Source organism: Lathyrus oleraceus, chromosome 3, assembly GCF_024323335.1.
Source record: "Lathyrus oleraceus cultivar Zhongwan6 chromosome 3, CAAS_Psat_ZW6_1.0, whole genome shotgun sequence".
Classification (NCBI taxonomy): domain Eukaryota; kingdom Viridiplantae; phylum Streptophyta; class Magnoliopsida; order Fabales; family Fabaceae; genus Lathyrus; species Lathyrus oleraceus.
In genome coordinates this window covers 151,440,323-151,454,617 of record NC_066581.1, presented here as the reverse complement: position 1 = coordinate 151,454,617, position 14,295 = coordinate 151,440,323, and the positions used below count along the sequence as shown (strand labels likewise).

The 14,295-nt window shown below is 33.6% G+C and overlaps 2 protein-coding genes across 2 annotated transcripts; one reads left to right on the top strand and one right to left on the bottom strand.

Annotated features, from left to right (window-relative positions):
• The first annotated feature begins 5,517 nt into the window (after window positions 1-5,517).
• LOC127125914 (uncharacterized) lies at window positions 5,518-9,478 on the top strand. The gene is made up of 3 exons (XM_051054772.1): window positions 5,518-6,095; window positions 7,343-7,510; window positions 7,627-9,478. Exons 1-3 carry the CDS (start codon window positions 5,547-5,549, stop codon window positions 9,319-9,321), a joined length of 2,412 nt encoding a protein of 803 aa, XP_050910729.1. The 5' UTR covers window positions 5,518-5,546; the 3' UTR covers window positions 9,322-9,478.
• A 1,667-nt stretch (window positions 9,479-11,145) lies between these two features.
• On the bottom strand, window positions 11,146-12,593 carry LOC127125915 (dolichyl-diphosphooligosaccharide--protein glycosyltransferase subunit 4A). The gene is made up of 2 exons (XM_051054773.1): window positions 12,406-12,593; window positions 11,146-11,418 (listed from the first exon to the last, which is right to left on the bottom strand). The coding sequence occupies exon 2, from the start codon at window positions 11,416-11,418 to the stop codon at window positions 11,305-11,307; it is 114 nt and encodes a 37-aa protein (XP_050910730.1). The 5' UTR covers window positions 12,406-12,593; the 3' UTR covers window positions 11,146-11,304.
• Between the last annotated feature and the right edge of the window lie 1,702 nt (window positions 12,594-14,295).

The following is a 14,295-nucleotide window of genomic DNA, read 5'->3' as shown; positions in this document are numbered from 1 at the left end:
CTGATACACACAATGACCACTGAGGAGCATTTGAAGAAACAACATCCCTAGATGGCTCTGAAGTAGTGGAAGGGACAACTACCGTTCGCCTTGGCTAGATTCCCCGCCTTAAAAGACAGAGTGTTTCCTCAACCTTCATTAAATCTGCATGAAATCATTACCAAAATAAACACATCATAAGTAAATAAGTTGAATGAGAAGAAACTAAGAGCATTCGAGACGTACCAAAAATAATATTCCTTTATTTCCTTATTTAGGCATTCATCCGTAGGCGGGTGTCGATGGGGCATTTTAAGCGTTTATGGGAAGCTTCATTTTGAGGAGAAACACCCCCTGGATAACCCAAATCTTTGACAAAACTCACCATTCTCTTCTTCAGATACAACTCTTCCGGAGATATGTCTCCCCTTTATAGACATACAACTCATTTCCCATCGGGAGATGACCCTCGTTCCAATACTCGGGGAACAACTTAGTACATTTACCTTCACGCTCTATCTCAGACAACGCAAACTGTTGCATGAGCCTCGGGGTGGATATGGGTAACAAGGAAAATTTGGTCTTCAAAATGCTTCAAGTTCTCTGGAAAAATCTCTGAAGCCACGAACGATTGACACCAGGAAAATTGAACCACGACTCGTGCCCAAGTCACAGGGCCACGTTGGACTTTAAAGATGTGGAAGAAAATGGTCAGAGAAGGTCTCCTATTCAAATACTCTCACCAATATCGGAAGAATTTTACATATGCCCCAACTCGCAGTGTGAAGCTGCGATGGAGAAACTACCAGGTGTTTAAGAACCTCCATTTTGAAGCCATTAAAGGACAGTAAAAAACCCTAGATTGAGAAAACACACTCATAAAAAGGGATGTCACAATCACCATACTTGCTACATATCCTTTCATTTTCACTGAGGGACAAGACACCCAATCCAAAGACAGACCAACATCTTGAAAGAACCCATCAAGATTACCCTCTCGGGAGAAGATAAAAACAATTGAAGAATAAACTGAATCCACCCACGAAGCACGAACATCCTCTTTTGATCTTTGACTCATGGTGGGTACTATTTTGTCTAGAGTGTGGAAAAGGAAAAGAAATAACAAAAACAAGAAAGACACCTCCAAGAAATGATAAAGTGACTCTTCAAAATCATTTGATAACATAATAGATCCTGCCAACGCTTCAAGTTACTTACATGTAACACTCAAGTGTTTCGGTTTCTAGAATCATTATGAGAGTACCTCCGAAAAGATATTTGAAGTGGTGCATTAAAGATGCGAATTTCCAAGAAAGCATAACACGCCCTCTTGATCTTCCAGAGAAGTCGAAAAGAATGGTCGATGAACGAGGTAGATATCACAAACCCTTGTAATGCCACACACAAACAAGGGCTTGAAGGACAATTGTTTCGGATCGACCATAAAGATCATTGGCCGACCACGCGGAATGAATTAATTCGTTTAGAACATTCACATCACAAGAGAATTACCCTACGGGAGAATACAAACGATCCAAACTCCAGATGCATTCAACAGCTCCCTGCATTACACGCCTAACAAATAGCAAGTTGTTATTACCGCTCCATTATATAAAGGGAATGCGCGGCATTTTCAGACATACAATTTCAAATTCAATTTAAATTCACTCTTCTCTTTCACGTACTGACTTCAACATTGTAGTGATATCCTTGCAGGTTAGCCCCAACTCTTTCATACCGATCTACCATTGTTTCTCACAACCATCAACTCACCAATCAATTCTTATTCTACAAAATATATATATATATATATATATATATATATATATATATATATATATATATATATATATATATATATATATATATATATATATATATATATATATATATATATATATATATATATAATTTAACGATAATTTTACTATAAATTCGCCGTCTGTTATTAATTAAATATTTAAAATTAGTGAAAACTCTTAAATATTAAGCTAATGATTATAAAGTTCTAACCCTCCATACAAAGTCTTTATATTGAGCATGCCTCAATAATATTACAATATCAGTTTAGTAAGGTATAAAACAAAAACACTTTTTCAAAACTTTTGAGACCATATCCTACATCAAAGCAAGATGTGAGTTCTTGCTAACATTGCTACAATCAAACCTACAATTTATGGTGCACAACATTTTAAGTGTTGGTACAGTTAGTGTAGCCTGATGAGACTATCCTATATGATAAAAGGGCCACTCACATATTAGACATCCCATTTGATATTTTGATGAGTCATTTTTCTTGGTGTCACATATTTCATTAATGATTATCTCTAAGTACTTTTCCAATATTTGTTTCTGGTGGATTTGTGAAGAACCCAGTACCCTAGGTTGGAGGGAACTCTATCCACCATTAATAATTCAGTGATGTCCTTGGTGTTAACTAATTCTCATTTCTCAAGGCATAAAAAGATCTGAGAAAAGAAAACATATCTGTCAGCAGATCATAGGACATTATTTTAACGGATTCACAATATTTTTCTCGTCTAAGTCATGCATTATATTATACTTTGCATTTAGTGTCTCATTAATTTTCATACAAACTTCTCAATCATAGTGAACTCAAATGGAATTTCTCTTTACCAATCCTTTCCAAATTCTTAACAAACACTTATACATAGATATAGATATATACCGACACATAAACAACTATAATAACTTTTTAAAAAAATCGATAAAATAGACACGTGTCAAATATAAGATATATTATTTTTAATAAGTATTGATAATATTTAACACTGGAATCTTGTAATGGCTAGAAAGTTCGACGTAGCAGAATATGAATTGTAACAATAAATTTCTTTCTGATCATTGCATATGCAAGGAGAAATGTCTAGAAATTCTATATAAGATTTAGATAATAATAGAGAAAGATATGTGTATGAAAACAAAAGTAATAAATAGACAGAGAAATGATAGGTGGAGAGTCAAGATAGTCACTGAGTGTCTGTTCTGATTTGATTGATCAAATTCTAGCCCTGTATTAGAATTTACTTAGAACTCAAAATCAGCAAATTGTTGGGTTTGTGGCTCAACTATTGTTTCCAGTTTGGATTACACACCACACATAAGGCAACTGTATTTTTGTTACTTAAATGCTAGTGAGACTAAGTTATCATTTACAATAGTATGTGTATTTTAGGTAAGTGTTTGGATCAAACTTCAAAGTTATTTAGCATTTACTACATGTTTGGATTAACGGTCATATTGTCATGTAATTAAGGTGAGTCGTCGTGATTTTATCGAATAGTGTGGTTTGTAAGATTTAGTTCAGATGATAGATATCGATATTGTTAAATTGATTCAGAGAATGGATATCAATATTATTAAATTGATCATCTTTATTTTGATTAGAATCGAAATCTTGCAATTATATATAATAGTAACAAAAAGCTCATATTATATAGAAGTTCTAAAGATATTAGACGCTTGATACGTATTATTGATATCATTATAAATGAATGAATGCGATTATTTTACTATTTCACGTAATCAGTAAGTACGGGTGGAAACTAGGTTAGGCCCGTTGGTCCGGTCTGTTTGATCCACTATTGTCCTCTCTTTTTAACTTTATTATTGTTTTCGAATTCTCAATTATGTTTTCTATTAAGTATATATTTGAAAAAAAATTAAGTAAATCTAAATAATTTTTAAAAAAAATTAATTGTAAAATAAACTAAATAATAAAATAATTGCATTGTCTGATAAATTTAATTTTAAGGAGAAAAAGTTGTTCCAAATAAATTTTCAACAAAATGTATTTATATTTATTATTTATTTGTTTTTAAAAATTATCAAAATGGTGTCGGTTGTTTAAGGAAAAAGGGAAGCATTTAATCTGTCGGTTTTTCAAAACCGTAAGTTCATCGTTTTTATCCGTTTTTGCTGATTCTCACTAATTTAATAACTTATTCAATTCAACAATCAGATCAAATATGTGATTTCTCTAGTTCTCGGTTCGATCAATTCGACGGACCGATTCCGTCTAATTTTTGAAGCCCTGATTTGAAGTGATTGCATCACTCAGTGTTGAATTTTTCTTCTCCGTTATTTCATGGTTTTTATTTATCTTACAAATATTTAAAGAAATAAAAATGGATGACAAAATAATATTAAAGGATAAGTTATAAGAAATATCTCACCTTAATTTTCTCTCATTTCATGACTTTTATTTATCAAAAAGATATTTAAAGAAAAAAAAAATTAGATACTTTAAAGCATGACAATAATATTAATAATATTAAAGGGTGCGTTAAAGATGTATCTTCCTCTCTAAATTTATGATTTTTTTCCTTCTAATTTTAGTGTTGTCTTTTAATTGTTTGTTATATATTTTTTTATGTGTGATCTCCCTAATTTTATTCTTGTTTTCTAATTTTCAATTACATTTTTTTAAGTATCAAAAATAAATATTGTTGAAGAAGTTGAATCATAAGAGGAAGCTAAGTTAGAAGAAGTATCTTCATTTATAAGTATTTGGTTCTTTTTCCTTCTAATTTTATTATTATTTTCTAATTCTTAATTATAAATTTCATGTAAAAAAAAATCAATTTTTTTTACTCTCTACTCCAATTAAATAAATAGTTTTTCTCTAGGCTAGAAAAAGCACCTCCCTCTTCAAATCATAGTTTTATCCTCGTTTTCCAACTTTATTTTTTTAACTCTTAGGTATGTCTTTTTAGTAAGTTCATATTTTAAAATTTTTTTAGTACTTATTTTAAAGTATTAGAGGCCATTACCTCATTAAGTGTTGAATTTTCTCCCTCATTTCATGTTTTTTTCTTTATTATAAAGATATTTAAAGAAAAAAATGAGTTACTTTAAAGAATGACAAACTAATATTATTAAAGGAAAATTTATAAGAAATGTCTTTCTCTCTAAGAAAATATATTTAATATAGTTGGACACATTGATCTCATTTCATCTAAAATATAATTCTATGTTTAGATACATTAAGAATCATTTCATCTAACGAAATATATTTCACATGTTTGAACATATTTCATCTAAAAAATGTATATTTCACATGTTTGATCAATGCATTGATCGTTGTTTTATCTAGATGAATATACTTCACATGTTTGAACACATTGTTATTCTTGGTCATTTCATCTTGAGAAGTATATTTCATATATTTGAATACAACCCTCATTTCATCTAGAAAAGTATCTTTCACATGCTTTTAAGGTCATTTCATTTTGTAGAGTATACATATACACCGTAATTTCATCATCCACACACAATTGAGTATTGAAGAATCTTGTACACATTTTTAAAAATTATTTTCACATGATTATTACCTTTTTCTAATAAAAACTTCATTTCACAAGAGACTTAACCTACCATCCCAAAAGGTGAACTCAAAAAGCCGGACAATCTTTAACATATAAAATGTTACTTGTCACTATCTATCATTTATTAGAAGAATACAAAATTTCAACACTCACTCACTCCTCAAGTTACTATAAATCTCCCAAACTTCACCTCATAATTTACTTGTACCTCAAATCATTATGTCATCAACAACATCAACAATTGCTAAAACAAGATCAGAGTTGTTCCAAACTCGTCTTGGTTCTGCTCTAAGAACAACCTTAGCATGCAGCATAGTTGGTGTCACTGCCTTATATAGCCCTGAACATGTAAAGAGTTACATTAAATTTCCATCTATTTCTTATGTGACAACAATTCTCATAGTATCTGATGCAACACTTGGTGAAACAGTTAAAGGTTGTTGGCATGTTCTATGTGCAACCATTCAGGTTATGCTTTTTTCTCTACTTAGTATGCAAGTTATAAGACCTGCTCACTTCGGCGACTACATGGCTGCACTGACTGTGGCGGTCGGCACATTTGTGGTCGCGTTACCGGAATCGACGAACTTGTTGACTAAAAGGATTGCTTATGGACAGCTTGTGATTATATATGTGAGTACAGTTATATATGGTGCGGAAGAAGGTGTGGCTACACATTCAATTCATGTGGCTTGTTCCACTGCACTTGGAGCTATAGCTTCTGTTCTGGCCATGTTGCTACCTTATCCTCGAGTTGCTTACTATGAGGTAACTTAAACTTTTCTTTTAGCCTTATAAATATTGAATTTAAAAAACCAAAAAAACTACGCGTATTTGAATCGGATGATTCTAGTTTCTTCCGGCTTAATCAAAAATTATGTGTTCAAATGCATCGAACCGTCTTTTAAACGGTTGAATGCGAGTTTTGCCAATGGTTAGAGTGTTGCCAAATCCATGAGATTAATCTATATAGAAGATGAAAATTGTTGTGAAAAGTTTATTATTCAATCATATATAAATTTTTTATATTTAATTATTTTAAAATAAATTTTGATTGAAATTAATCTTGCCTATATCCCACAAAACTCCAAATGGCATTTTCCTTAAATATTCTTAAAATATTGTAATTTCTTTTTCTAGAGAAGTTTTGTATCATGTTGAGCACGATCTCTCTCGTTATGATCGATATAATTAATCTTTATAACGCTTTCAAAATGTGGCAAAAGCATTATAATTGGTATAATAGTACTTCCAAAACCTCAGGAGTCCAACTCAACACCTTTGGATATTTTTGAGAAGAGAATACATGAAAGCTGTAATCTCTGTGTTTTCTTATGTCACTATATCATTTGTCATATGGTTCAATTTAACTATATAACTTTAATAAATTCTGTAAAATATATGAAATTAAGCAATGGTTGAATTGACATATTTTATAAGAATAACTCAAGGATTGTGTATATGTGCATGCCAATTTGTCTCTGAGTGTTTGTGTATATGTGCATGAAGAGAAAGACATTTGGTTCATTCTCCCAGCATTTTGCATAATAATTTGTAGTAAGAAACAAATTAATGAACGGATGAAAAAAAAAGCCACAACTAATGTCAATTTGTTTCTCTGATCTCATCGATGCATCTTTGACACCTTTTACATCACAGTATTCAAATATTAATTTGATGCAAGTAAGAAAAATCTTTGTTTTTTTTTACTGGAAAGTAAGAAAAAATCTTAACATTTTACTATCACAACCAAGTTATTATGTCTGTTTCATTACCACACATATAACAAAATTTCTTGAAACAACACATATATAACCTAAAGATTCAAGAGGAATCTTTGTATATTCCTCAACAAGATGCTAAGAACTTAAAAAAACATATCTTGATAGAGTTATAGCCTATAGAAAATTTCATGCAGAAGCTCACTTTTCTTGTAAAAATGAAAATTATTGTCTTTATTGACTTCTTCCGTTAAAAATGACATTAACGCGCTTCGCACATTGTCTTGCTTTCAGGCAAAGAAGTTCTACCAATTATACACTGAGAATACATCTGAGAGATTAAACTGCAATATAGAGGCTATCTCTGCCTCAGATAACTCAACTGCTGTTGGCTTTAAAACTCAAGCCAAGTACCTCTCCACAACAGGAGCCAAGCTTCTCCATTGTGTTACAACTACACTGGTAAGTTAAACAAAGGCTTAATCATGCATTCAAGTTCAGTACTGAAGTAGCTTCAGTTTTTAATTTCCTAGCAGCTGCAAATAAACTGATAAATATTTGACTTTTTAACTATACAGGATGGCGTGTATTGGGAACGACCTCAAACAATAATTTCCAACTCTCGGATTGACCTGGAAGAGAAACTGCAAGACTTGGATATACCGATAAGAGGAATGGACATTGCTCTATCGAGCGGCATGTCTTTTCCTGTTGGTGGTATAGATGAAGAGCTCAGAGGTGTTCTGCTCGACTGCAGAGAACAAATCAGCCAAAAATTAGATCAGCAAGCTAAGTGCTTTGTTCCTTTTGATGTAACCACGGCTCAAGAAATGAAACAGGGCATTTTCAACAAATACCTATCCATAGCCTACAAAGATCTTCCAACCTCATTCTTTTTATACTGTGTGCAACTTCTCGTAGATGACGTGTCTATTTCAAAGAAAACTGACCATGCGCTGAAGAAAGCTCAGAAAAGCAGTGATTGCTGCCAATGGTGCTTCAACAAGATCAGTGAGCTTTTGAAGAACTTGATTCCCAGCTACAAAGGCTTGATCTTTGCATTCAAGTCCTCTCTGTCATTAGGCCTTGCTGTGTTACTTGGTTTGCTATATGACAGGAAAAATGCATATTGGTCAGGGCTCACAATTGCAATCAGTTTTGTGACTGGACGACAACCGACATTCTTAGTTGCAAATTCACGAGTACAAGGAACAGCTATAGGGTCAATCTATGGGATCATATGTAGCTTCATTTTCCAAAAATATGTAGGAGTTGTGGATTTAAGGTTCTTAGCTCTTATACCATGGGTCATTTTCGCTTCTTTTCTAAGGCACAGTAGAATGTATGGCCAATCTGGGGCAATTTCGGCAGTTTTAGGGGCCTTGTTGATCCTTGGTAGGAAGAACTATAGTACTCCGACTGAATTTGGAGTTGCTAGAATGGCCGAGGCTACAATAGGACTCACTTGCCTTATCGTCGTAGAGATCATATTAAGTCCCTCAAGAGCTGCAACTCTAGCAAAATCAGAACTTTCTCAAACCTTGAGAACACTTCAGGACTGCATTAAGCACATTGCAATGATTACCCCTAGCGAAAGAGAGATTCCATCTTCAAGTTACCAAGCCTTGAGAGAAGAGCAGAAGAAGCTCAAATCTCTTGTGCGTCAATTAGGAGGATTTACAGAAGAAGCTGAGGTGGAGCCAAATTTCTGGTTCCTACCATTTCATAATACCTGCTACAACAATATGCTGAAATCTCTATCAAGGATGGTAGATCTCTTGCTTTTTGTGGCATACTCAATGGAGCATGTCACACAATTGGCACAGAAAGATGGAGTAATTTGGATGGACATCCAAGGTCGAGGGAATGAGAATGTGAAGATTTTTAAGGACAGAGTTGACCCCATATTGAAAAGCCTGGAAGAGATAACAAGGATGAAGTCTATTAAGAAAATTGAAAGTGATTTGAAGAACTTAAATGTTGCTCAGGATCTCGAGTCACAAGAATATCTCAATGCAGACATATTAAGGATCTTGAGCAGAGATGAAGAGGTTGATAGCATTACAAACTCTTTCCTCCAACATCTAGAGGAAATTGCAGACAAAACTCATACCAACAAAGACGAGGAGACGCTTAAAGTCCAGATGCTTTTTCATTACAGCTGCTTGGGATTCTGCACAAGTAGTTTGATGAGAGAAATAGTGAAGATTGAGAGTGAAATAAAAGAGTTATGTATATGGGAGAACCCCTCGAGTGAAACAAACTTCAAATAGATCTACTTTAAGATCAATGTTTTGTATTCATAGTAAATCTATCACTATGGTTCCAAAATGATAGATTTACTTTAGGCTTGCAAGTTATCACCAATGACATGTAGATAGTATCTTGTACAAACTCATCCAATTGAAAAGAGGAAGTGATTCAACTCCATGAATTGATGATTAAGGCACCCTAAAAAGAAAATTCAATCCTTGATGTGGTATCAACCAACTGTATATTAAATAAATCACCTTATTCTTCAATGCACTAAAGTAGCACTAGCATCCAAGCAAATGCAAACACATTAGTGATATCTTAGCCTGAACTCACAAATGATATGCGTGCAATATCAATGTCAATAAAGGGAAAGGTCTATTTAGAAACTCTAGAGAAAAATAAAACAATACTATATTGCTCACATTGTGATTGCACCAACATATAATAGTAACACATCATCTAGCAAACCTTCTAAACTTAATTCGTTTCAAAGATCGTGCAATATCAATGTCAATAAAGGGAAAGGTCTATTTAGAAACTCTAGAGAAAAATAAAACAATACTATATTGCTCACATTGTGATTGCACCAACATATAATAGTAACACATCATCTAGCAAACCTTCTAAACTTAATTCGTTTCAAAGATCGTACATTATACAATTCCACGACTAACATGGACAATTCCACACGGTCCCACTAAAAAGAGATACTTATAATCCCTGAGGGCAAGCATAATCGCAAAATCATAAGATTTTACAATTCAAATTGGGATTTTTAACTAGCATCCATGGCAAATGCAAACATATCAGTGATATCTTTGCCCAAACTCACAAATGACATGCATGCAATATCAAAGTCCATAAAGGGAAGAGGTGTATTTAGAAACTCCAAAGAAAAAAAAACACTATCTTGCTCAGACTGTTATTGCACCGTGATATAGTAACACATTATCTAACAAGCCTTCTAAACTTAATTCACTTTTTCATTAGCTTGTTTGTGAAAGCTCCTTGACCACAAAGCATAGGTATGCAAGCACACACAAGCAAGGTAGTTAAAATCGATAATTCATGCAAAATTGGGAAACGGAAGTAGATTTGTAAATTGTGAAATCGCAACACTAATTGTAGATTATACAAAATTCATAAAATAAAATAAAATATGCATAAAAATTCATATATATGCATATCAAATACTATAAGAAAAAAAAAATCTTATATCACACTTGAAACACTTCTGTAAATTTTTTTGTAAATTTTTTTTTGAAACCTTGGTATCCGACTTTGCGATCGACTAATCCAAGGGGATCAATCTCACTATCCACTTGCGGGAGGCCCGTTTAAAGCCTTTCGTATGGACTTGGTCCAATACAGGATTTGTTAGCACCTAGCGGGATTCGAACCTGATACCTTGAGAGGAGCACCCTCTCAAGACCCAAGCCTTCACCACTATAAATTTAAATTACCTGCCATAGCTTAGAAAACAGCCCAGCTGCATAACACTTATGTAGTTAAAACTTGAAATACTTATGTAATTAAAATAGCAACATTCACATAACAGCAGCATAACACTTCACGTGATTTAAACCTTAAACCAAACTGACAAGTCTCAAACAAAACAGCTAAAGCTGCTAAAACTGCGTTCCACCACTGTGACCATAATCGCAGAAACATTGAAAGATCTTAGATTATACAATTCCACTTTTAAAGGGGCAATTCCACACGATTCAACCAAAAACAGATTATGCGTACTCATATCCACCGAGCACAATCGCAAAATCATAAGATTTTACAATTAAAATCGGGATTTTTACTACCATGCACGCAAGTATATCAAAAATAAATAAATAAAGTTGTACTCAATTGATGTTTATAAAAGTTTTAGTAGCAAGCTAGCATTAATATTCCAAACTGAAGTTCATAATTCTATCACATTGAATTCCATTTGCAAAGCATCTCAGTCTACAACAATATAAAATTACATCTTCAACTTCAAAACTTCCCTAGTTTCCTTCATACTTTGGATCAGCCACGACATAGTGGTATGCTATCACCAGCACAAAGATGAAAACACCGAGAAAATTGGCAAAGAAACCCAGATCATTATCATCAATCATCTGTAACATCACGGCAAAAAAACACTAGTGAGTAATAACCTGGTTTGTGATACCGCAAAATTGATTACATCACAATAATCAATCTTAAAATTATCCTGGCACACTCCAAAATTTGACTTGGCCATCACAACTAAACATACCATCAAAGCCTCAAGTTTGAATGCACAAAAAATGGGTAAAAAAAATCAACTAGCTAAACTCTATCATAATCTAAATTGTTTTTTTCCTAGCCTGACTATGATGTTTGGAAATCATAAAATGAACAAAGCAGAATGGAAATGAGCAGAGTGGAATGGAGCGGAACGAAACAGAGAGAAATGAAGATTCCATTCCATCATTTGAAATTTTAGGACGGACCAAGACAAATTCTTCATTCCACTCATATTTGAGGGGAAGAAATATAGTGGTAACTGATGGAATGAAATGAAATCCATACCATCCCATTCCACTCTGCTCCATCCGATTTTATATGATACAAACAATGGAACACCACTCCATTCCTTCCATCCCATACCGCTTCATCCGGCTCCATCGATCCAAACATAGCCTAACCGGAATTGCGTCAATATCATAAAGGTTTTCGAAACTGCATGGCCACATCACAATTCACAACTAAATTTACAGCTGCATCATCTGCATTTGACCTATATTGTAAACCTAGCTTCCAATTTTCTCATTAACACTTACAATTGAAAATCCAAATAGATCGTGAATAATCAGATATTCTACAATTTCGTTACGATCTCATTATCAGAAGACTAAAGAATTGATACATAAAAACATACCATAGAAACAAAAAACCCCGATCTGAAAACTCATAAACCATATCAAGTAAAAAATATCGCATCTGTGAGAATATGTGTCGGTATAATGAATTTGTGATGTAGAACATTGAAATTTCTAATGATGATGGAAATTGGGGATCGATGCGGTTAATAAGAGAAAGGAAGGGATCGGAAATGAAAATTGAGAATACGGCGATGATACCTTTAGAACGCCGTGGAGATGGGGTCACTTTTCCGTCCGGCGAGTGTAGTTGTAGTGCTTTAGGTCTTGATCGCTCTGTCTAAATTTACAGACTCTGATGCAAATAACAAGCAGATTAGTCTTTGTTTGGTTGACGATTTTACCCATCATAATTTCATAATTTACAAAAGATTAAAAAAAAATTTATGTAAAATCCGTTTTCTTTCATTGTTTGTAATTTCGTGAATATTATTGGTGAACATTGTGATACCTTGAATTTACTTGGATACTGCTACATTCATCCAATGAAATAATAATATTCAATTTCATATTATTTTATTTTAAAATAAATTGAATTTTTTATTTATATTAAATATATTGATATCTAACTAAAACTCAAAAGTACTAAACAAATATACTATTTTTTTTACCCTTGTTGACGAATTAGAATTAAAATTTAAAATAAAATAAATTTATGTTTTAAAATGTTAAATTTTAAACTATTAATAAGAATTTTAGCAACAAAAAGGTGTGGAATTTTTTTTCAAAATAATCAATTTTTTAATTTTTTTTCCAAAATAACTAATTATTCAAAAAAGAATACCAAAATAACCAAGTTTAGTAGAGGGTGCGTCAGATGAATTGGCGCACCCCCAAACCACTAAGAGGAGACGCCAATAGCATTGACGCATGCATTGGGCTGCTCATTAGAAGGCGTCAATGCTAGTGGCGTCTGCATTGGGCCTCATGAGGAGGCGCCAATGCTAGTGGCGCCTGAGTGTATTTTGCTTGGTATGCGCCAGTTCATCTGGCGCATACACACACCCCCTATTTTTTTTTTTTTTTTTTAATTTTTAATTTTCAATATTTAATTTTTATTATTTAATAAATAAGAAATAGTAATGAAAAAATAAATTCATTGAATATGTAATAATTGGTTACATTGGACTGACAATAAACTAATGACTGACCCGATTATAACGTCCCCCCGTTCCACATCCCGGTGCATTAGTTTGTCTCCGAGGTCTCCCACGATTTTCTTGAGGTGTTTGTGGTCTTTGGGTGCTGACCTGATCGAGTGATGGCTGGTCGGAAGGTCCGGCGAAAGTTCCAGCGGTATTTGACAGATGTGTCATCATTTGCTCCCAATATCTGGAGGGGCTTTGGCCAACGGCGCTTCCGTAATGAAGTTCGGTGTCCGAGAAAATGGTTTTTTGATTAATCGCACGGCGGCGAGAAAAAAGAGTTTGATTGGTTGGATGTATTTTGAGTGATGGCGAGAACTTGAATGAGCGAGATATCCATCTCGAATCCTAGACTCAGGAGTGTGTGGTATCCACCACGTTCCATTCCCATCTTACTGGAAAAAAATATTTAATAAAGATTAAGTATTTTGAGGTTTGATTGAGAAAGGGTTTGAAGAAACCGCATTGACAATTTTAAATGATGATGAGAACTAAGATAGGCGAGGCATCCACCTCGAATCTTAATCTCAGGAGTGCACGGTATCCACCATGTTCCATTTCCATCTTTATTGAAAGGGGTTAAGATAGGAATTAAGTATTTTGAAGTTTGAAAGACGAGTACTTGTGACTTGCAAGCTCTTACAGCTTGGGACTAATACTCGGGACTATGTCTGGATATTTCACCCAAGTAATCTTTTTCTTCCAAAATTGCTTAAAGAAATGGTTCGAATATTTACGAATGTTTTGGAGGGAAGACGAACACTTATGGCTTGCAAGCTCTTACAACTTGTGCCTAATGTTCGGGACTACGTCTGGATATTCCACCCAGGTAGTCTGTTTCTTCCAACTTACTGAGAAAAGAAGTTTCGATATTTATAAGTATTTTGAAGAGAAGACAAATACATGGGGCTTACAAGCTCTTACAACTTGAGCCTAATATTCGGGA

Excerpts from the sequence above, each read along its gene's own strand:
- LOC127125914 (XM_051054772.1), top strand. The coding sequence starts at position 5,547 with ATGTCATCAACAACATCAACAATTGCTAAAACAAGATCAGAGTTGTTC. Across the intron at positions 6,096-7,342 it reads CTCGAGTTGCTTACTATGAG|GCAAAGAAGTTCTACCAATT; the intron begins GTAACTTAAACT and ends TCTTGCTTTCAG. Across the intron at positions 7,511-7,626 it reads ATTGTGTTACAACTACACTG|GATGGCGTGTATTGGGAACG; the intron begins GTAAGTTAAACA and ends TTAACTATACAG.
- LOC127125915 (XM_051054773.1), bottom strand. The coding sequence starts at position 11,418 with ATGATTGATGATAATGATCTGGGTTTCTTTGCCAATTTTCTCGGTGTT.